The sequence below is a fragment of the Sinocyclocheilus anshuiensis genome, unplaced genomic scaffold (assembly GCF_001515605.1).
Source record: "Sinocyclocheilus anshuiensis isolate Anshui unplaced genomic scaffold, SAMN03320099.WGS_v1.1 scaffold145, whole genome shotgun sequence".
Classification (NCBI taxonomy): domain Eukaryota; kingdom Metazoa; phylum Chordata; class Actinopteri; order Cypriniformes; family Cyprinidae; genus Sinocyclocheilus; species Sinocyclocheilus anshuiensis.
The window spans coordinates 2,252,729-2,275,649 of NW_015537973.1; the positions used below are offsets into that span (position 1 = coordinate 2,252,729).

General features: G+C 37.0%; 2 protein-coding genes across 6 annotated transcripts in view; one reads left to right on the forward strand and one right to left on the reverse strand.

Annotated features, from left to right (window-relative positions):
* Positions 1 to 788: 788 nt before the first annotated feature.
* Positions 789 to 10,565, forward strand: ccdc149b (coiled-coil domain containing 149b). 4 transcript variants are annotated; one of them, XM_016464036.1, is made up of 13 exons: positions 789 to 997; positions 2,527 to 2,688; positions 2,790 to 2,828; positions 2,994 to 3,101; positions 3,241 to 3,357; positions 3,525 to 3,697; positions 6,011 to 6,083; positions 6,189 to 6,273; positions 6,405 to 6,552; positions 7,898 to 7,974; positions 8,195 to 8,227; positions 8,385 to 8,471; positions 9,786 to 10,565. In XM_016464036.1, the coding sequence occupies exons 1-13, from the start codon at positions 947 to 949 to the stop codon at positions 10,340 to 10,342; spliced, it is 1,710 nt and encodes a 569-aa protein (XP_016319522.1). In that variant the 5' UTR covers positions 789 to 946; the 3' UTR covers positions 10,343 to 10,565. The 4 variants fall into 4 exon arrangements, with proteins under 4 accessions (XP_016319522.1, XP_016319529.1, XP_016319536.1 ...); XM_016464043.1 differs by having other exon boundaries at positions 9,789 to 10,565; XM_016464050.1 differs by having other exon boundaries at positions 8,225 to 8,227.
* Positions 10,566 to 12,611: 2,046 nt separating this feature from the next.
* The window catches only part of LOC107671095 (uncharacterized), a 27,870-nt gene continuing 17,560 nt past the window's right edge, over positions 12,612 to 22,921 (reverse strand). For both annotated transcript variants that reach the window (XM_016463951.1, XM_016463945.1), the window contains 6 exons: positions 22,203 to 22,389; positions 21,891 to 21,959; positions 19,471 to 20,417; positions 18,144 to 18,967; positions 17,856 to 18,059; positions 12,612 to 14,336 (listed from right to left, as the gene is read on the reverse strand). In XM_016463951.1, the coding sequence (XP_016319437.1) occupies positions 14,086 to 14,336; positions 17,856 to 18,059; positions 18,144 to 18,967; positions 19,471 to 20,417; positions 21,891 to 21,959; positions 22,203 to 22,389 (2,482 nt within the window). In that variant the 3' untranslated portion in view covers positions 12,612 to 14,085. The remainder of the gene's footprint in view (positions 14,337 to 17,855; positions 18,060 to 18,143; positions 18,968 to 19,470; positions 20,418 to 21,890; positions 21,960 to 22,202; positions 22,390 to 22,921) is intronic.

Consider the following 22,921-nt stretch of genomic DNA (forward strand, 5'->3'; position numbering starts at 1 on the left):
TTTCTAACAAGGAAGCCAGCTGGACAAATGGTTTAGCAGCCAGTTTAGCATTTTCTTCAGTGCATTAATGTTCCACATACTGTCAACATAAACACAGGACATAATAAGAAAGAAGCACGTTAAAACTTACATTTCATAACACTCCTTGACAGTGAGAAACTGCTTATGTTCACAAAGATCACTTTACCAGCCAGTCAGCAACATCATTCTTTGTGACAGAGCACTTGGGTTTGATAAATAAGACCAGAGGAATAAGCAGGTCACAAATGTAGCCATTTAAAGTAAGAACAGAAATTATGTATTTAGAGGCCTGTCTGTATGATTTTTTTTCTGCTGTGCATTATGTTCATGTTCTATTATTTACATTATGTGCGTATATGCTGTGTTATGTGAAATTATGGTGGACGTTTAAAATAACCTTGTATGATATTTTCAAACTAATTGAGACCATGTTTAATTATTTATTGTTTTAAATAGCAATATAAATTAGTTAATCGCACTTTAGTACAATAGAATACATTATATCTTATACACTGTGTAATTATAATGGAGTACAAGTACAACAATAACGTGAAATGTGTGATGTTTGAAATTCGTTGTAAGTTTGGGGGTGCGTTCAACAGCAATGTAAACAACAGAAGAAGACTATCGCAGCAAAAATTAATTTGCAACAACAATTTATAGTTTTATTCGAGACCACAGGTTTATTATAATCGTATAATTTAACATAAGAAGCTTCATTAAATTTTGTAGCACTGTCACTTCGTGTCCCTGTTTAAAAGCGACACGCTGCGGTTGGCCATCATCCCAGCCGGAAATGATGTACGACGTGATGTTGATGAAACCTGAAACATGTAATCGTGTCATCCTCGTCGCAATAGATGCTTACGACGTGACAGTTTTTGTAACTGACAGCTTTTTTTAGAAGAATATTCTCGGACCGAAAATGAATCCTTCCAGAAGAAGCGAAAGTGATTGGCAGGGTCTGGTGAATGAGGTAGGAAACGCAGACATATTGATGCCTCGCGCTCATCTGCACTCTATGAATCATACTATGAGCACTGCACTATAGAGGATGCTCAAATTAACCATTTAATGTGGTTTTCAATGAATTTACCCAAATGACGTGTGTAAAATTTAAGGGCATGGTTTTCTAAATACGATCAGATTAGTTTGCTGATTTACAGAGACGTGAAATCCTCTTACTGTAACCGTGTTGTGTTGTCATTTTCTCGAGACCGCTTGTTCTTATCGAATAGTATAGGTGACATGCATGTTATTACATCTTTAAATGCCTTGCATCATAATAAATAAAATGCAGAAGGTCTGACATGACATGATCAGTTGAGGGATTAACGTAAATCTTCATCCTTTTACGTCAAGATCCATGAACGGCGCTGAACTCAGCTTCGACCTGGAATTGAAATCATTTTAAAAATAATGATTTTAAAATACAGTGGTGGATACAGGAATAATAAAGAAATATGAATAGTCGTCTGTATGTTTTCATTTAGGGAACTTTTAAACCCATAACAACTCAATAACAGGCCCCTATGGACTTTGAATTTGTTTACATAATCTTTTGAATAAATGCGCTTATATTGATCAAATTGTGAACTTTAATGCCCCTTCTCAAGTGCATTGACAAATTTAGAAATTTCAAAGGTTTGGTTGACCTTTTCAAAGGTTATATTAATTTAAAAGTAGGATTTAGTTCTTTACTTCCAACTTCCAAGGTGGCTGCATGATGTCTTAATTCAGTAATAATAATATTAATAATAGGTACTGTTAATAATAATAAGTAAGCTTAATACATAATCTAACTTCAGCAAAGGCTAAAGCCACTAAAATCAAGATGTAGAATTAATGTATATTGAAATCATATTTCTTATTTTTGGCCTTCAACTAATGTTTTATTAACTTACAGAACACACAGTTCCTAGAACATCTGGAATAACCAAAATTAATAAAGTTAAGGAGTAAATAAATTAAAGGATTTATGGGTAATTATTGTATTCTATTGACATTTCTGGTTTCTATGAAAAGTTCTCAAATGCAGAAACTTCTAAGCGTTTTAACAAAAGTGCCAATAGAAATATTTTCACTTACATGGGAAAAATGTAAATATTATCTTGGAAGAGACTTTGGTAACACTTTATTTTAAGGTGTCCTTGTTACACATATTGCATGTGCTTACTATTATAATAACAATTAATTATGCATAATTACATGCAAGTAACCCTAAGCCAAACCCTAATCCTAACCCTAACCATATAGTAAGTACATGTAGTTAAATAATATTACTCGGTACTTAAATCAAATATATAATTACACTGTAACAAGGACACCTTAAAATAAAGTGTAACCAAGACTTATGAGACGGAGGCCTTTGAGTAAAAAGCTTAGGTGATTTTGCTAAAAAAAACAATGCAAGAACCCACTTTGATCATTGCCTCTTCTGGCAGCGGTGACTAAATGCGTTGAATTGAAGCATTAACAACCCTGTTTTTTTCTTTGTGTGCCTAGTTCCTGGTATGCAAGAGAAAGCTGGAGAGTAAGAAGGAGGCACTGCTGATCTTATCAAAAGAACTGGACACCTGCCAGCAGGAAAGGGATCAGTTTAAACTGATGGCAAACCAGCTCCGTGAACGCCACCAAGGGCTCAAGAAAAAGTACAGAGAGCTTATAGTATGTATTTCTATTCTAAATGAATTAAACACTCATGTAGAAGTATGAGGTATTATTGTTATAATGACGTATATTTAAATGATTTTTCTTTTCTTTAATAGGATGGCGACCCTTCTCTGCCTCCTGAAAAAAGAAACCAAGTATGTATGTGCTTAACACCTATTTAAATATGCTTAACTATACTCTGTTATATACTGTATGCATAAAACTACAGGTCTGAAATCTAAATGTGTAGTTTGTGAAGTTGTCAACCCAGTACTCCTGTTTATCCTTTGGTGTTATTCATTGTTTTTAACTTGCCACAGGTCAATCTGGCCCAGTTACTGAGAGACTCACGAGAACGGAACAAACAGCTGAGCGAGGAGATGAAAGAACTGAAGCAACGTTTAGCGGAGGTGCAGGGCGATAACAAGGTATGGGTTCCACTCTGCACAGCGGTGATTACTTTGCATGACTAGTCCCATGCAGATGTTTGCAAGGTCAAATACGTAATCAAACACATTGATCACAGTTCATATATTGTGGTATATCTGCATTCTTTCCATCCCACAGCTGCTGAGGATGACCATCGCAAAGCAGCGTCTAGGGGACGAAGAGGTGGGGACTCGTCACTTTCCAGCCCATGAGAGAGAAGATCTTGTTCAGCAGTTAGAAAGAGCTCGAGAGCAGGTGCATTGCTCTTGGCGTTCCACACATTTTAGTTCTCAAGAATATCACTGTGTGTCATGTCTCACAGTTTTTGTAGACACTGGTGTCATAGAAAAACAAAACACTGATACAATTAGTTGAGTAAAAAAGCAATATCTGTCCTATGTCATAACCCTATGGTGTTGCAGAATGAAGCACTGGAACAAAGCTTAAAGGCAGCCACGGATGAATTACAGGACGTGAGAGCAGAGCGTAATGTCTATCAGGAGAAAGCTCACAGACTAAACCTGGAAATTAACCACATCTTGGGAAGCCACGAGAATCGCATCCTGGATATTGATGCTCTGTGTATGGAGAACAGGTCAGTGTTGCCATGTTCAGGATCTACACACCTACACATTTAGCATCTACTGCAGCGGTAGCAGGAGGTAAACACACACACACACGTTTGTTTTTGTGAATTGTAGGGACTTTCCATAGACTTCTATTCATTTTTTACTGACCAAACAATATTTTCTATCCCCTGTTGCATTGTTACACTTTCAGATAAACATCATTTACTATTTGTAATCATTTTTTCCCCTCGTGGGGACCACAACATCAAAAATTTCAGGGTTTACTGTCCTTGTGGGCACACAATGTAGCATAAACAAGTACACACACACACACACACAAACACACACTAATTAACATATATGCAGAGATTTATTATTTTAGTACACATAAATCACATTCTGATTCCAAAATTACTGCTATTTTAGTATTATTGATATAGTACTTATTATAGTTTTGTTAATATTTTGATATTCTGTTTTGATTTTAAATGTAAAGCTTTAGTAATTTTGTTGTGTGTTTGTCATTTTTCTTTTTTTCTTTTTTATATTGTCTATATAGTTTTTATTATTTTGGTTTTAGTTATTATTTTAGTACTTAATGTTAAACTAAAATAAAATGATAAATGATGCTTTGGCAACTACAGGTACATCTCAATAAATTAGAATGTCGTGGAAAAGTTCATTTATTTCAGTAATTCAACTCAAATTGTGAAACTCGTGTATTAAATAAATTCAATGCACACAGACTGAAGTAGTTTAAGTCTTTGGTTCTTTTAATTGTGATGATTTTGGCTCACATTTAACAAAAACCCACCAATTCACTATCTCAACAAATTAGAATATGGTGACATGCTAATCAACTCAAAACACCTGCAAAGGTTTCCTGAGCCTTCAAAATAGTCTCTCAGTTTGGTTCACTAGGCTACACAATCATGGGGAAGACTGCTGACCTGACAGTTGTCCAGAAGACAATCATTGACACCCTTCACAAGGAGGGTAAGCCACAAACATTCATTGCCAAAGAAGCTGGCTGTTCACAGAGTGCTGTATCCAAGCATGTTAACAAAGTTGAGTGGAAGGAAAAAGTGTGGAAGAAAAAGATGCACAACCAACTGAGAGAACCTTGGTTTCCAAATGAAATACAAAACTTGCTCTCATCTTGCTCTCATCTGAAAAGAGGACTTTGGACCACTGGGCAACAGTCCAGTTCTTGACAATCCTTATGAGGATTGTCAAGCAAAATCGATTCAAGAATTTGAGTGAACTTCACAAGGAATGGACTGAGGCTGGGGTCAAAGCCTCAGTCCATTCCTTGTGAAGTTCACTCAAATTCTTGAATCGATTTTGCTTGACAATCCTCATAAGGCTGCGGTTCTCTCGGTTGGTTGTGCATCTTTTTCTTCCACACTTTTTCCTTCCACTCAACTTTCTGTTAACATGCTTGGATACAGCACTCTGTGAACAGCCAGCCAGCTTCTTTGGCAATGAATGTTTGTGGCTTACCCTCCTTGTGAAGGGTGTCAATGATTGTCTTCTGGACAACTGTCAGATCAGCAGTCTTCCCCATGATTGAGTAGCCTAGTGAACCAAACTGAGAGACCATTTTGAAGGCTCAGGAAACCTTTGCAGGTGTTTTGAGCTGATTAGCTGATTGGCATGTCACCATATGCTAATTTGTTGAGATAGTGAATTGGGGGTTTTTGTTAAATGTGAGCCAAAATCATCAAAATTAAAAGAACCAAAGACTTAAACGACTTCAGTCTGTGTGCATTGAATTTATTTAATACACGAGTTTAACAATTTGAGTTGAATTACTGCACTGTCAAAGAAACCTGGGCTTCCATACCACCTCAGCAGTGAGACAAACTGATCACCTCCATGCCACGCCGAAGTCAGTAATTAAAGCAAAAGGACCGCCTCCAAGTATTGAGTACATGTACAGTAAATGAACATACTTTCCAGAAGGCCATCAAATAACTTCAGAATATCCATTTATATTATTTCAGTTGGTTTTCCGTGACAGGCAGTATATTTTCAATGTAACAGATAGGAAGAAAACCCCAGTAACATAACTTAAGAATGCCATTGTGATTATTTACATGGTTAACGGATTTATTTTTTATAAGAAAGCAAATGTGACTCTAGGACATGATCAGGTTTGTGGTGAGACTGACCTCTGCTGGTCTGGTGGGGACATTACAGGCATTGATATGGCCGTTTTAACATGTCCAGTTGGTTTTGTTGGTGCCTAAATATTATCAACAGTGCTATTTAGCTAGTCATTTTGTGGGTTATCTGTATATCATATTAAAGTCTTCAAAATATCATTTTTTTTAAAGATATCTGCATGAGCGGCTGATGCAGCTTCAGGAGGAGGTCACCCTCCTCAAATCAAACGTCATGAAGTACAAGGTATTTATTACACATACAACCAAATTTATATGTACACAAAATATTTATTCACTTTAGTTATGTATAAGTTCATCGTTGGGCATATGCCAATGTGTTTTATTTCAGAGTGCTTTGGAAAGCAAGAAGAACTGTAAAGTCTATGGCAAGTCCAACAGCAGTGCTCTGACAGGAGTCCTCTCTGCTAAACAAGGTACCACACAAGACTTCTACAGAATCCAGACAGTAACAATTCCGAGCTTTACCAGTATTCTTCTTTAATTAATATACTATGCTTTGAAAGAAAAATCCTCAGAAGCTAAGTTACAGCTAATATGTTTCCAGTACAAGAACTGCTGCTGTCAGAGGAGAATGGCTGCAGTCTCCCGGTCACTTCGCAGTCCATCAGTGACCTGAAGTCCCTGGCCACTGCTCTGCTGGAGACCATTCATGAGAAGAACATGGTCATTCAGCATCAACGGCAAACCAACAAGTATGTTACATCGTGACAACTGTCATCTCATTTTCTGTGCTGGAAAACACCTAAGATACAGTGTTACTTTCGAATGGTTTATTTATATGCTATTATAGTTTTCATTAACCTCTTAACTGTCACCCGTCCCCCCAGTGGGAAGTTTACTTCACTATAATGCAAATAAATCCTAATCTAATCATGACAAACTATGTATCATTGGAAAGGTCTAAGACTCCTAAATAGATATTTTACCACTGTTTTACACGTTACAAATTATGTAGGAAAAGTAATAGATTATTTTATGACTAGAGTGGACCTCAAAAATCTACATCATAACATGAGCTCTGACCTTTGTCACAAAAAGTCTTTCTTTGTTGTTATATATCAATTGAAAGCTTAAAATCTCAAAATTCATCCTTTGAAAACCATTTTAAAATCAGACATTGCATTACCATGGAAATGGTACATCAAAATCATATTACAAATGTTTTCATTCATGAATTATAAAAATGTAAGTTTGGATAGGGTCTTTGGATAGGGTCTTTGTTCAAAAATGGGAGTGACAGTTAAAGGGTTAATATTTTAGATTTGCATTTATTTTTATATTTTCAGTTTTAATTTTTACATTTTTTGAAATTTTGTTGTAAAATGTGCATTTTATTTTTATCAGTGTATTTATTTATTTTTTTATATGTTACTATTTTTATTTTTATTAATGTATTTTTTAAATGTCACTATTTAGGTTTAATATATTTTTATTATTTCAGTTTTAGTTCTTATTTATTTCTAACTTGTAATTTTAGTGCTTCAGCTTAATTTAATTACCGAGGCAACATTTAACATTCTTTAGTTTTTTCTGTTATTTTTTGTATTTTATTTTATTATGGCTTTATTTAAATTAACAACAGTTGTTTTAATGGTTTTTGTTAATTATAATAATCCTGCCAAGATGCAAGTTAAGCCATAGCATTCTTATTTTTACAGAATTATGGAAGAATATTCTGGACAATTTTCAAAAGGAATTGCGATTCCATTTGAGTTTTGGCAGGTTACATGCGTGATGCAGAGAGAGTGAAAAAGCAGACAAGGTAATTAATATTGCTATTTAAATATGACAGGCTCATAACTTGTCAGATATGGGAAATACAGTTGCAAATGGACTTTTCTTTTTAATTTCAAATTTGGCAGCCACTGCGTTCGCGAAAGCGAAAATGCAAACGGTAATGCAAGATGCGTCCAGATAAGGAAAACGCAATTAAAAATACAATTTGCAATTCCTTTTGAAAATTGTCCAGAATATCCTTCCATACTGAATAGTGTTAAAAAGTGAAATGTAGCTGTTGGTTTGCATATATTTAAACAGGATCCTGGGTAACCGGGTTGCAGAACTTGAAAGAAAGTTGAAAACATTAGAGGTGTCTGGGTTGTGGAGTCTGCCAGGTAAACATCATATTCTATGCAGTTGCTTTTTTTTTTTCTTAATTTTGATTATTTGATTGTAGTTTGGTGTTTTAATGTTTGCTCTAATACACTTTACATTTGTGTAATTAGTGTTTCTTTGTAACATAATATAGTTTGTCTTGCTTATTTCAATTTTTAAATGACTTTCAATTGCTCTCCCATTTCTGCTTTTCACTCTTTCTTCTCACCCTCTCTGGAGGCATCACCTACAATGTGTCTCTCGGACTAGGGAGTATGTATTTTTTTATTCAATATAGTTTTTTGCCTTTTATACCTTTCTGCACTTTTTTCAAACCAATTCTACCTCTGTTACCCTTGTTGTTAACTTGACAAGATAACTTCCATTTGTTGTTACAGTTGTGTATATATTGACTTGAACTTTTTTACAGGAAGGAAAGCCGTTATTGTCCTGAGTGACTCTCAGCATGTCCAGTTCACCACAGAACAGCCAGTCCATCTGACACCAGAGTCAATGGGTGAGTTACTACCTAGTGAACACTAATTGACACTTTACATCTATACAGTACACTTTTGAGTCTCATGACCTCTTTAAACATTACAGGCACAAATCCAAATGTTTTTTTTAAATTATTAGTTATTATTAATTTTGTAATAATCATAGACCCTAACCCTAAGTTTGCATATGGAAAATACTTTGATGTGTAAGCTCAAAACATTTAATTCAAAGACAAGAGAAGCTTACACACATAATCATAAAAATGTCCTTACAAAATTCTTACATTCAGAGGCCAAAAAGTGAAAGAAAAGTGCCACATTGTTAAAAGTTTTTAAATGTCACCACATAAATTTGTTTATTTTTTCTCCGAATTAGTAGAATCAGTATTATGAAAATGTGATTTGCATACAGCTACACACAACTTTGCCTGTTGAATATTAAAAATCAAATGAACAGGCATGTCCATGTCCTTCATGCGAGTCAACGGTTCCTGTTAATCTCCACACAGGATCTCATCCTGGCACTTCCCCTAATTGCAGATTCAATTATTAGATCTAATATTAACGTTCTTCTACATTTTTTTTACATTTGCCATGTTTTTGCTGTCAGACTAACACCTTCTACCTCAAAAGTTCACATTTAATTCATTGCTACTTTCTTTCTTTTCATTGTAATTCTTTGTAGCCGTTTGTGATATTTACTAGCAATTTCTGATGGAAAATTGTTTCTACACCAATGTTTTTTTTAGTGAATATACCTGAAAACATTCATCTGTGTGCTGCTAACATTCATAGACATCCAAAGCTACTACTGCATAGTGCATGCATACCAATAACTTTCGGAGGAATATCAAATACATAACTCAAAATTGTTGTCGTTACATATCTACATTTCAGAAAATTGCAGAATCACAAAAAAAAAAAAAAAAAAAAACAAACATTTTCAACCCTTTCATTCCGCTGACTGTTTACTGTTTTTATTTTATAGCTATATAACATAGATTATGTTATAGAATTAGTAACATTAGAGTCATATAGTGGAAAAATAAATTAACCTTCCAGCTTTTAAAATGGCTAATATTCATGAGAAGGGTCTAAGTAAGGGTCTGATCAACATTTTCGAATGCATACTTTGGGAACATGATCTAAAAATGGAAAACCTCATAGGAGTAAAACCGCTCATATTATATTTTGATTCACTTCTGGAAACATTTTCTGAAGGCAAATCACCTCCTTTCACTGAAAACAATGGGGGGGGGGACTTATTATTTTTTTTACAAGTTTGTATACTTTTTAAATAAAAAAATAGTAACAAAAGTGTCAACGCTTTCCAGCAGGAGATGAGGAGATTGTTACTGGTGAAGAGGTGACAGAGGACACTGGACTCAGCACGGATTTCAGCCCAGATGAATGTCAAGCCGTGGCAGTCGAGCTGAACCACGAGAGTGATTATTTCAACTGCACATATTCAGTCTCACAAACTCCACAATTCAGTAATCCAGCAGAAAGTATCCAGCCTGTGGAGAGCACACAGAGTAAAACCCTTGCTTGTTGTGACTCTGAGACGCCTGTGTGTCCTCCTGAGAGGGGATCAGAACAGCATAATGAAGATCTCTCAAGCTGTGGATGTCAGTCTTTGAACACAGAAGCATCTTTGAAAGGTTTGGAGGAAGAGGCTGATGTGGAGAATGAAGTTCCTGTTGTTCATTCTGAGGAGGACTTTGATAGTCAAGGTGCATTAGAGGACAGTCGGCCTGTGGCATCAGAGACCTTTAGCGGATCTGAGTCAAATACACCGGAACAGCAAACAGAGCGATCGGTCGAAGAAGAAACAGAGAATGCTTCCCTAAACACAAGTTCTCCTGCTCAAACCTCATCACACCAGGAATGAACCTTCATGATGTTAAAAACTGAGAGAAATTCATAAAAACAACCTCCATTCATTTAAAGCCCCATCAGTTCAAATAAGTGTTCAGATTCAGAACTGTATGAAAAAGACTTGGGCAAAAGAATAAAAACAAGAACATTTGAATGTCCAAATGAAACCTGTTCATTATTCCAATTAAAGGCACAATATGTAATTTTCGCCGCTAGAGGATGCGTATTCAAAATAGACAAAGGCGTAGTTTGATGAGTGTGGAATCATGGGAGTTGTCGTCTTCATCCCCACAGCCGATGCAATCCTAAGTACAAAAGTCAGCAAAATATATAACACTGTTCTAGTGGTTTTTGGATATTTTAATAAAAAAAATAATATCTTACATATTGTGCCTTTTAAGCTAAAAGCAAACGAAAAGGTTCACCATAAGGCAAGCTGAATATTAAAATCAACAATGCTATAGTTAAATTCCTGACGGCAGTCAATGTCTTTCTGGAGGTTGTTAATAATCTGAGATCAACAAGAATCTCAAATGAAACCGTAGATGTGACGTCACTATAATGACACTAAACCAGCTAAACCAGTTCATTTCACACTAAACCAGTTCATTTCACAATAAACCAGTTCATTTTTTTCTAACATTTTTATGAAATAATTTTAAAGACACATCTTTATGTATTTTGACTATTACATCTAGTGTATTTTGTGGACAAAACATGACAATTTTGACTTAATTTTCAGTTTAACCTTCTCGTGATATTTTTTCCCCCATTGAGTAAAGCACAACATGCAATTCCTGTTTCACATGCAAAAGCTAAAGGTTCTTTTCTTATAACACTGAATGTCACAATTTCAGCCATTATCATTTGTTCCTTACAGAGTCAGTGTATATTTATTTATAGTCATATGTCTTATTTATTATAATTAGTGATCTTGATGATTGTAAAAGTGCTTGATCTGTAAAGGTTGGTGTAAAATCATTCTCTGTCTGTAGATCACCTTATATTACACTGTAATATAGTGTAAAATTAAAATGGGAACAATCATCAGCTTGAAAGCTTAAATGAGATTTAATTAGGCACAAAAGCACTGCATCGCACTACACCAGCCATTTAGTTTGACCCTCTGCTGCTATATTATTGAATTATTACTGCATCAGTTTATTTGGTTTGCATTGACTTGACCTGTTGGGTGCACCAAAAAATATTTGTAATGATGGAAGGATTACCTTGTTATCTGTATATGTCCTCAAGTCATTGAAATAAAAAGTAACATTTGCCATTACAAACATCCAGTTCATCAGTCTTCCGAAGCCAAAAGACTAAGAAATCCATCAATCAATAAGAGGTTTTTAACTTCAAACCACTGCTTCCAGCTAAAATATGAGTCATCTACCCATAATATAGCTTTCTCCAGTAAAAACGTTGTCTCGACTGAATCAGGAGAGATACGCACACTTTAAGCACCATTTACAAGCAAAAACAGTTAAATAAGTTCTAAACAACGGAGGAAGCATTATTATAGATCATGGTATTTTGGCCAGAAGTGATAGCCTGAGGGTGAGTAAATGTTAAGCAAATTTTAATTTTTAAGTGAACTATTCCTTTAAAAGGTCAGGGAAGCAGTACTACTCTGAAAAAAACTTAAATGTCTCTAAGCAGTGATACAGTTCCTCAAAACATGCTGTATTTATCAATTCAATATTTCTATGCTATTTTATGAAGCAACATAAAATGTTGGAATAAAAGACTTCAAATATTTACGTCAGGTTTGATGCAAGGCTTGGGCTGCGGTTAACTATTATGTTCTTAATGTTTTTACTGCCCGCACAACAAATTGTGCCGATTCAGAGTGACTATTCCACAACGAAAATGAAATTGGTAAGCTAATAATAAATCCACTTTTTTTTTAAATGATATTGGACCAACTACTAGAGACAGCAGGAGCTTGATTTCCAACATTTAATGCAAACAAACCTTTTTGACTGGAGCTAAACAAATAACTGTGTGCCACTCACTATCCAATCAAAGCTGTCAGTGCAGAGTCCAATGACACAGTGATCAATAAGGGAAAGAGATTATGTACTGCGCTTATTGCTCCATTTAAAATGTAATGAACAATACCAAATTAAATTAGATCATTTAAAATGAATACAGCACAGAACATCGCTAGATTGAAATCTTTGGACAGAATTGTAAGGATTTTTTTTTGCTGTTATTCTGCATTTTCTATAAAAGCAGCGCAAATAAGACCAAGTCTAGAATTACAAACAAAACATTTTTATTATTATCATTTCAGACAACTTAAAAAACACACAGACAACACAAAAACAAGCTTGTCTTGCCTACGGTGTATTAACATCGTGCTCTTTTTTTTTTCTGCAAATATTTACATTCAGTATGCACATAAAGTGGAAATGGAACACTTACCACAATAAGATTTAATAGTAATAACAATACCACTGTTAACAGTAACGACAACATATATGTGTGTGTACATATATACATTGCAAAGTTTGAAAAAACAAAGGATAACAAAACAGCCAAGTAGATGGATATATAAAAAGTATAAACTGAGGTGTTACGTGTGGTTATCATGTGTTTCCAATACACAGTTTAAATTTCCATATGGATTTGATGGATGAATACAATGCAAACAAGTGAACTAAACTCATCTGCTCACTCATTCATGTCCACTTCTACAGCACAGGACAGATAGGTGCTTATTTTTCAATGCTGAACAAGCTACAGTACCAAACCGCTAACTTCAATGGATTGAAATTAATGAAAAGAACCCAAAAATAAATCCTCCCTCACATGTTCTTACAAACCTGTATGACTTTCTTCCATGGAACACAAATGTAGGAATTCTGAAGAAAGTTCTGGTCATTTTTGTTCATGTAATTACGATTAATAATGCACAAACATCAAAAATGCCATAAATGTCATTCATATGAATCTGCGCACTAGATTGATGCCATATTATATTTTTATTTGCATTTGGAATGGCAAAAGACAAGAGCATTCAAAAATCATTCAAATTTCTACTGAGTGTTCTACTGAACAAGGAAAGTCATACTGGTTTGACAACAAGAATACTGTAAATGAGGACAGAACCATGTAATTAAAATCACATAAGGCTTAAAATGGTAGGAACAAAAGTGGGTTTTATGGAACAAAGAAACTTTCAATTAAATGTTTCAATTCAGGTTGGTTTTCGAAGGGACTTTTTAAAACATTTTAATGAGCAAAGATGGTAGGACCAAAAATGGACCTTCTTTTGTTAAATCCCATTTCTTATGCATATTCCTTCATTTCATGAAAAATTATGAAATTAGTAAATAACAGTAAAATGTTCTCAAATGTGAATGAAACTGAGGTTTGACTCCCATCAAGGCACAAGTTGCTCAGTCTGCCTGTTTCTCTGTCATTGGAGAGATAGAGGCATGGCCAAAGGGAGAGAGCAAAGCCATTCAGACTTACAGCTGGTCAAAAATGGTCATCTACTTTTAAGCCAGCAACACAAACACTTACTGGTCATCTGCAGACAGAAAAATTGCAACAAGTGTGCATTTCCGTCTGCTTCCCAGACTGGTACCATTTTCCGTTTTACACACCGGACACAAATCACACACAACATCATATTAATTAAAGCATTTGTACTGTGTTTACTGTGACTGTACCATGTCAATATTTTCCCTCACATCCCCTCCCTTACACATCTGACCCTTCCGAGCAGCGCGCTGATTCACAGCCTCAGCAGATGGACAGGGCGGGTGGACCCTGTCTCTGCTGGGTTTTCTTGAGCAGCTGTATACGGTTGTGGCAGTAGAATTTCACAGCCCTCCAGTCCCGGTGGTTGGTGACCAGCAGGGGGCAGAGCTCCAGGCAGCGCTCACATTCCGCTTTAGCCGGCACTCGCAGCTCTATGATGTTTTGCACCAGGTGGGTCTCAACAGCTGCCCGCTCTGCCTCAGACCAAGGCCGCTTCAGCACACCACGTTTACCTGAGACAGAGAGGAGAACATATGTTAATCATTATTCCTGTGTAAACACTGCACTCAGGCTTTCCTGCTCCCCCAGGCGTCAATGAGTTAGCACTGTGCTGAATAGGGATGTAACGATTACCGGTTTGACGATAAATCATGATCAAATTCCCCACGGTTAGTATTACCATTTCATCTTTTAGTTATCATTAAAACTGTATTAGATTACTGCGATTTGTACAACTCGCGATAAATAAATACTGTCCAGCATAAAGCACAGTTTTAAGTAACAGTCTCAAGTGTGCACAGCACACAGAGTAGTTCCGTTTTGAGTGAAAACAGGGGAAAAGCTGGGAGGTTTTAAAAGAGTGAAGGAAATTATACAAATGAATATATGAATGAATTAATTATATGAATGTACCTCTGAAGGTTCTGACTGTCTACAGAAAAGAATCGATGGCATTTTGTTTTCATCTTCGCTCCATGTAATACCTGAAGGAAGTGTTCTTAATCGCAATACTGCTTTGTCCACGGAGGTTACGGGAAACAGCTCTAATTCAGCTTTTCCATAAACGCCACCTAGTGTCAGTGAGTGGATTTACAGAGACTTATATTTACATTCAGCTTGCGTGCAGTTTCTGTCTGGCCAAAAACGGACCGAATTTGCATGCCCTGCTGTAAATTTTGACCGGTTGATGAAAAACAAGCTTATGTGGATTCTACACATTTAAACAACTCAAATAATAAAAAAAATATTTATGGAGCAGATAAAAAAAAAAAAACATATATTCATTTATTAATCAATTATCATTTTGACATATCTTTTCTTTATTTAAAGGCTGAAATGTGAGGTTTACCCTTTTATGAAACTTTTTCAAAGCTTTATTTAACATTTACATTAGATATTTCAACATGCTATTAAACTGTTGACAGTCAAGTTGTCATTTAAAATCCGAACATCATTGGTAATGTTATTGTTTTAGTGATTATGCAAACAATAAGTCATTTTATTTGTTGTTTGTTAATTTATAAATATAAAACTTGGTGAAGTGATTTATGTGTCGGTACTTTTTTAACATCTCCAGCACATGTTAACAATACCGTGATAATACCGAAAACCGTGATAAGTTTGGTCACTATAATCGTGATAAGAAATGTTCATACCGTTACATCCCTAGTGCTGAAGGACTCAGGCTTGTAGCTCTGGCAGACAATAAACACCACCATCACAATGCTCGTTTACATTTTATTATACTGTCTTTTAAGCATTTAAATTTAGATTTGAGCTAGATTATTTTAAATTAAATTAAATTTATGCATTTAGTAGAAGCTTTTATCCAAAGCGACTTACAGTGCATTCAGGCTATACATGTTTTATCAGTATGTGTGTTCCCTGGGAATTTAACCCATGACCTTAATTTTAAGTCATCTTGAGGTACCCTTACAAGTTTTAGATTGCTGAGATTGGGAAACACTGATTTACATGATCATGCATACAATGATCACATAATGATATATGTAGATGTTTATATTGCAAAACCATTAACAGAACCAGGTATACCAATATTCTGGTTACAAGAAATCTGAATAATACATTTTTGCTCCAACATGCTTACGTTAACTGGAATTTTTGGTCAAATAAACAGTTTATTCTGAATATTCACATGCCCAAACCAGACAGTGATACTTAAACAAAAATAAAAAATGTAAAAAAAATAAACGGAGCAAATTTCTAATACTTTTTTTTGAAGGACAATATAAAGACATACAACATAAAGACAATATAAAGGCAACATAAGAGTCGTATGGTTTACATTTTTCCCACGCTTGTGTGCTGCTGTCAGAGGCATTAATTAAAATGATTGAGTTCAGAATCACTCAAATACAGCATAAAGCATGACAAAGAATAAAAACCTGTAATTCCAATAGCTTTAGAGTATGTAAACCTCTTTTCTGAATGAAAGCTTGACAACAATATACGTTAATTGAAAATGATGTGCATATAAATGTGGTCAATGAAAATGATACCTTTAGGACTGACAAATACCTATTTTGTTACCACATTAGCAGGAAAATACAACAAATGCATTTTCTATTAGATTAACTGATGAGGACAAAACTATTATGCTAATTTTAATGTCAGAAAAGTTAAGAGTCTGTCCTACTCTAACAGATTGGTCACCATGGCTACAGAACAGCAATGTTTACTATCCTTCTCATTACAGAACTTTTCTCATTATAAAAGGAAGACACAAGACAACAACATGTTATATGAGTCAATAAATCTTATTAATTCAAATTTATGTTCTTTCCTATTTTTAGCTATCTGGGTTTAACAAAGGTTGCACTTATCAGCCCTCAAAATCGGTTTTATAAAATTAACCCTGGTTTAACTGGTCAGTATGTGTGTTCCCTGGGAATTTAACCCATGACCTTAATTTTAAGTCATCTTGAGGTACCCTTACAAGTTTTAGATTGCTGAGATTGGGAAACACTGATTTACATGATCATGCATACAATGATCACATAATGATATATGTAGATGTTTATATTGCAAAACCATTAACAGAACCAGGTATACCAATATTCTGGTTACAAGAAATCTGAATAATACATTTTTGCTCCAACATGCTTACGTTAACTGGAATTTTTGGTCAAATAAACAGTTTATTCTGAATATTCACATGCCCAAACCAGACAGTGATACTTAAACAAAAATAAAAAATGTAAAAAAAATAAACGGAGCAAATTTCTAATACTTTTTTTTGAAGGACAATATAAAGACATACAACATAAAGACAATATAAAGGCAACATAAGAGTCGTATGGTTTACATTTTTCCCACGCTTGTGTGCTGCTGTCAGAGGCATTAATTAAAATGATTGAGTTCAGAATCACTCAAATACAGCATAAAGCATGACAAAGAATAAAAACCTGTAATTCCAATAGCTTTAGAGTATGTAAACCTCTTTTCTGAATGAAAGCTTGACAACAATATACGTTAATTGAAAATGATGTGCATATAAATGTGGTCAATGAAAATGATACCTTTAGGACTGACAAATACCTATTTTGTTACCACATTAGCAGGAAAATACAACAAATGCATTTTCTATTAGATTAACTGATGAGGACAAAACTATTATGCTAATTTTAATGTCAGAAAAGTTAAGAGTCTGTCCTACTCTAACAGATTGGTCACCATGGCTACAGAACAGCAATGTTTACTATCCTTCTCATTACAGAACTTTTCTCATTATAAAAGGAAGACACAAGACAACAACATGTTATATGAGTCAATAAATCTTATTAATTCAAATTTATGTTCTTTCCTATTTTTAGCTATCTGGGTTTAACAAAGGTTGCACTTATCAGCCCTCAAAATCGGTTTTATAAAATTAACCCTGGTTTAACTGGTCCATGCTTTGTGCATGTAAACACAGATTATGTCACAATTAGCAGCGTTGTCCTCATTTCCTGGAACTGAGGAGTACAAAGGCATATTTTTACACTGTATGACAGTCATACAATCAGACTCACCAGGTTTGGGCTGTCCTGAGGCCTTTTTGCGTCCCGCTGAGAGCAGGGAGCTGCTGTTCATCTTCTTGGGCCGGGGAGATTTGCTGTTGCTTGTGGTTTTTTTCATCACAATGGTGGTTGCAGGAGATGCTGCTTCTGGTTTCTCTTTACTCTGCTCAACATCTGAGTCCTCTGACAGCGAGTCGGCAGAGTTTCCTGACAACACTGAAAGGGAAGGGCAAGTATGACTGATGAGTCCAATACTCTTTATTTACACCTGTCTTGTGCTTGACACAACAACTCACTCACCATCTAACTCCAGACAGATGTGATGTAAACTCATTCCTCGGAACAAGACACCATCTCTCTCTCCACATAGTACCACCCGACCGATCAGACCCATCAGCCCAGGGTCCTGGCCGATGGTTGCACAGCTTTGAGTCACGTGATACTCCTTCTGCAAGAAGCTTTCCAATCGATGTATGGCAGCCCCGTGCTGTCCTTCCTCCTCACCCTCACTTAACAACAGCAGCTGTGTAAGTATCGCCACCTGTCTGCGAACGCGTGTCTGCGTCAGTGCCCGGGGGTGCTGCGAACCACTGGACCGAGCCAAACTACGTAGTAAGTCTGTTCCTCGCAGGGGAGTAGCTGGCGAATGATACGGCCTGGCAAACACATAGGGGTTCTGTGGATCGATTCCCACACCGGCACGAGTCTGCAAAAGCATCTCCAGACAGGCTTCTGAGTGTGGGGGGAGGATGAGCGGCTGTACGCGGCCACGCTTCCCTTGGACCCCGACACGAGGGAGATGAGGGAGGACCATCCGCTCGAAGGGTGAGAGTGCAGCCTCCAGTGGGGTTAGAGTTAACGGGGCACCAGGTTGCACAGGGATGGGGCACTGGGATGCGACTCGGGCCTGGTACTCTGAGATTGTCAGTTTGGAGACTTCACATTCACGGCGGCGATTGTAAAGGATGAGAAGGGCCAGGCTGGAGTGACAGAGGAGACGCCATGCCTCGGCCGACTCAGGTGAACGGGAGAGAGAAATAAAGGCAGAGTGCTGCAGCCGCCGCAGGTACAACACCAGGGAGGAAAGGGAGGAAAGAAGTGGGAGCATGTGGGGACGACGCGAACTGTGAAAAGAGAAAAAGGATTAGGTGAATTTCAATTTAAATAAATTTTAACAGTGGCTATGTTTACATTCACAACTTTTGCTTTAATCGGACTGAATTTCCATTTCTGGATAAATGTTACGTATAAACAGCCGTGCCATGCTGCTTATATTTATCACGCAGTAAAAGCGCCCATCCCCACGCCAAAAACCAGTCATCTATGGATGAGAATCCGAAACAAGGACTCCACTTGAAGGGAGAATTTTATAATGACAGGACACTCATTTTTACAACACTGTATTCAAACAGGAAAAGCACATCATGTCATTACGCTATTTTACGTCATTGCATATGTGCAGTCCTTTCAGTTTCAGTCTCGATCGTATTAGAAAAGGAATAAACCACCCCTTTCAATCCAATCGAAATTTCATTCAGATTGAGCCGTCAATCTGATTACTAACGGATTATTTGGTTGCATGTAAACATAGCCAGTGAAACTGTTTTTAACATTGTGAATGTCTAACCTTGATAGGTCGGTCTTATCCTCTGCTCCGCTTTCTTCTTCTTCTCTCCCTCCATTGTCCTCTCTTTCTTCTTTTGAAGGTTCTGACTCCTTAACAATATCCACAAAGACTGGAGTGGGCAGTTCCTCTTCTTTCATCTTCTCAAAAATGTCTACCTCCTCTTTATCCTTTTTCATTTTTTGTCCTCCTTTTCTCGGAGGAGTAGCAGGAGTAGGTGGGCTCCTCTTTAAGACAGACACGGGAACACCTCCTCTTCTGGGAGGAGTCGCTGGGGCAGGACTTTTGCGAGTAGGGCTAGAGAGGGCAGGGCTCCTTCCGACTGGAGACAAAGAAGAAGCAGGAGGTGACTGTGGTGTTACCACCACCACACCTGGCACAGGAGCCACTTGTAGGCATTGGGACTGTTTGCTCGATGATGGGAGACACGGTTGGACACAAGGAGGGTCACCAGGGGTGCGCGCTTGCTCCAGGGCAGAGCGCACGTCCGGCTGGTGGGCGTGGTGTTTTTCCAGATGCCGTGGGAGAGATCGGAAATGACGGCCACAGTAAACACAGCGCTGTTTCTGTGCCATGGTGCTCTGCCCACGACCCACTGACACATTGACACTATTAGCAGCAACTCCTGCAGGCGGCGGGCACTTAAACACAGGTCTGGAGGGAGCAGTGGGCTGCAGTGTGGAGGACGGGAGGGAGTGTGGAAAAGGGGGAGGATGGCTGGTGGGTCGCTGAAGTGCTTTTCTTTTAGCATGTGCAACAGAAGAGGACAGAGCTTTGTGCCTCTTGCGGCGGTGAAGTGATCGCATGCGCTTCTCTCCATTGGCATCATCCGAGTCGAGGTCTGAATCACTGGGCTCAGAGTGAGACAGAGGAGAAGAGGAAGGAGAGAGAGACCAGGAAGGTGTGAGGTATTCTGATGCAGAAAGTGGAACTGGGCCGGACTCTTCCTCCTTAGAAAAAAAAAGCACATGCATTTCTAAGATCTGTTAAAGGGTGAATAATCTGGCTTAGCGCTCATTTTACTTCTGTAACATATATAAATTACTATTTTTTTTTAAATGTAATGACTGAAAGTGAAAAATGTAGGACAGAACTTATTTGTATCCACCTGAAAATGACTAAACACCACCAACACTCATTTTGAAGAGGTTTTTGACCAGAATGTGGAGGCTGAAGGTCCTCAGAAGCATTCAAACAATGATTTTTCTTGTCAATTAATTGCTATTATTGTCTTAAAGGGATAGTTCACCCAAAAATGAAAATTCTGTCATTAATTGTAATGTTGTTCCAAACCCTATTTTGTTCCAAACCCATAAGACATTCATTAATCTTTGGAATGCAAATTAAGATATTTTTGATTAAATCAGAGCTTTCTGACTCTCCATAGACAGCAAGGATCCTTCCACGACCAAGGTCCAGAAAGGTAGTAAGAACATTGTAAAAATAGTCCATGTGACATCAGTGGTTCAACTGTAATTTATGAAGCTCAGAGAATACCTTTTGTGTGCAAAAAACAAAAATAACTACTTTATTCAACAATTCTTCTCCCGTGAGTTACCATCTTCCGCCATTATCAAGAGTATCACGATGGATGCGTGTGTTGCTGCTGATGTAGAGAACGCATGCGCTGCACCTTGCGTCGTGGTACTGTTGATAATGGCAGAAGACGGTAACTCGCGGTAGAAGAATTGTTGAATAAAGTAGGGTTTTTTTGTGCACAAAAAGTATTCTTGTAGCTTCGTAAAATTACGGTTGAACCACTGATGTCACATGGACTTTTTTGACAATGTCCTTACTACCTTTCTGGGCCTTGAATGTTTCAGTTGTGTTGCTGTCTATGGAGGGTCAGAGAGCTCTCGGATTTCATCAAAAATAACTTAATTTGTGTTCCGAAGATTTTGGAATGACATGAGGTTGAGTAATTAATGACAGAATTTTCCTTTTTTGGGTGAACTATCCTTTAACCTTTATTAAACTGTCAATTCGCATGTTGTTAATTCTATCGTTTTTTTATTTTAAAGGCATTTCGAAAATGACCTGCAACAGAACCCTAAAATAATGGTTGAACAATCAGTTTAAAGGACACCAACTAAAAAGACACGGAGCAAAAAATACAATGCCAACATGCACTGCGTTTTAAAAAGTGACCAGGGTCAATTTTTCATAATGGCTTTACAGGTTGCTCAATTCCAGGAGGTACACTCAAGCTGTATTTAATTAAAAAGTATGTCTAAGATTACAGGATGAAACTGTAGGAAAATGCAGGAGATATTAGTGTGCCGTGGTGCTTATGGTTCTGATGGACAGGGGCCCAGCAATCATTTCAGAAGGACAGGATATTCAGAAAGAGGCCTGAAAATGACTGTTGCTTGGTAACTGGGCGTGTCTGTAAGTGTATTCATAAAAATGTAATGTATATTTACCTTCTTAATGTTGCTCTCATGGTCCAAGCTGCAATCAAAGCTACTAGGAGGCACAGTGCCATGGAAACCCTGAGAGAGGGATGCAACATCTTTACAAAAAAAATGTCAATCATGTGACATAAGTGGGACTATAAAGTCCCTCCAACACTCTCACACATACACATGAATAAAACAAACACCATGCATATAAACTCGTGTCACAAACACATCTAAATTATAAACTCTCAACAATTTGCAAATTATTAGTAACACTAAGTGCAAAAGGAGTTTAAAGCACTGAGATGTGCTAGCCATTGTCATGGTTACACTTACCATAGCGTTTTCTCCCCACTCGGTCAAACTGTAATCCACAGTGATCTCCTCCCCCTTTGCGATGTCGCGGATCGCTATGACAATCAGTCGCACTTGATTTCCACAGTGCACTTCACGAATGCGGCAGTTTGGTGATGGGGGGTATGAGACGGCCCCCCTCTCTCCACTAGAGCCCTCCTCACTCACACTGCATGAGAGAAAACTACATCAGACAGCAATAGAGCAAACAAAACTGATAGAGAGAACCACATCACAGCCGGGAAATCTTGCAGACCCTGTTTTCTAAACCACGGAGTGGCAGACTAATGCATGTCCTGTGCTAAAGTCATGCTGTCTTTGCTTTCATTATTAACATTAATAACATATTATCTTCTCAAATTACAAATTAGAATGTCCCGTTTGGTGTGAACTCATAGCATTATTAAGCAGTGGATTTAGATAAAGAGCTGAATTACAAACAGGTTGTTTATAGTTAGTTGATGCTACTTTGTGTATGCTAACATATACTTACTGATATAGATTAACCATCAGCTCTGAAGCCCATATAAGCCTGGCATACATTCCCAACCCAGGACGAATGTCATAAATACATATGAATTTATAATTATTACAGAACACACTGTTGCCCCCCACACACAACATTTTATATTTATTTATTTATATGTATGTATATATGTATATATATGTATGTATGTATATATATGTATGTATATATGTAT

Coding starts and splice junctions, on each gene's coding strand:
- ccdc149b (XM_016464036.1), top strand. CDS start 947: ATGAATCCTTCCAGAAGAAGCGAAAGTGATTGGCAGGGTCTGGTGAAT. Junction 3,102..3,240: donor AGGTGCAGGGCGATAACAAG/GTATGGGTTCCA, acceptor TCCATCCCACAG/CTGCTGAGGATGACCATCGC. Junction 8,228..8,384: donor TGTGTCTCTCGGACTAGGGA/GTATGTATTTTT, acceptor ACTTTTTTACAG/GAAGGAAAGCCGTTATTGTC.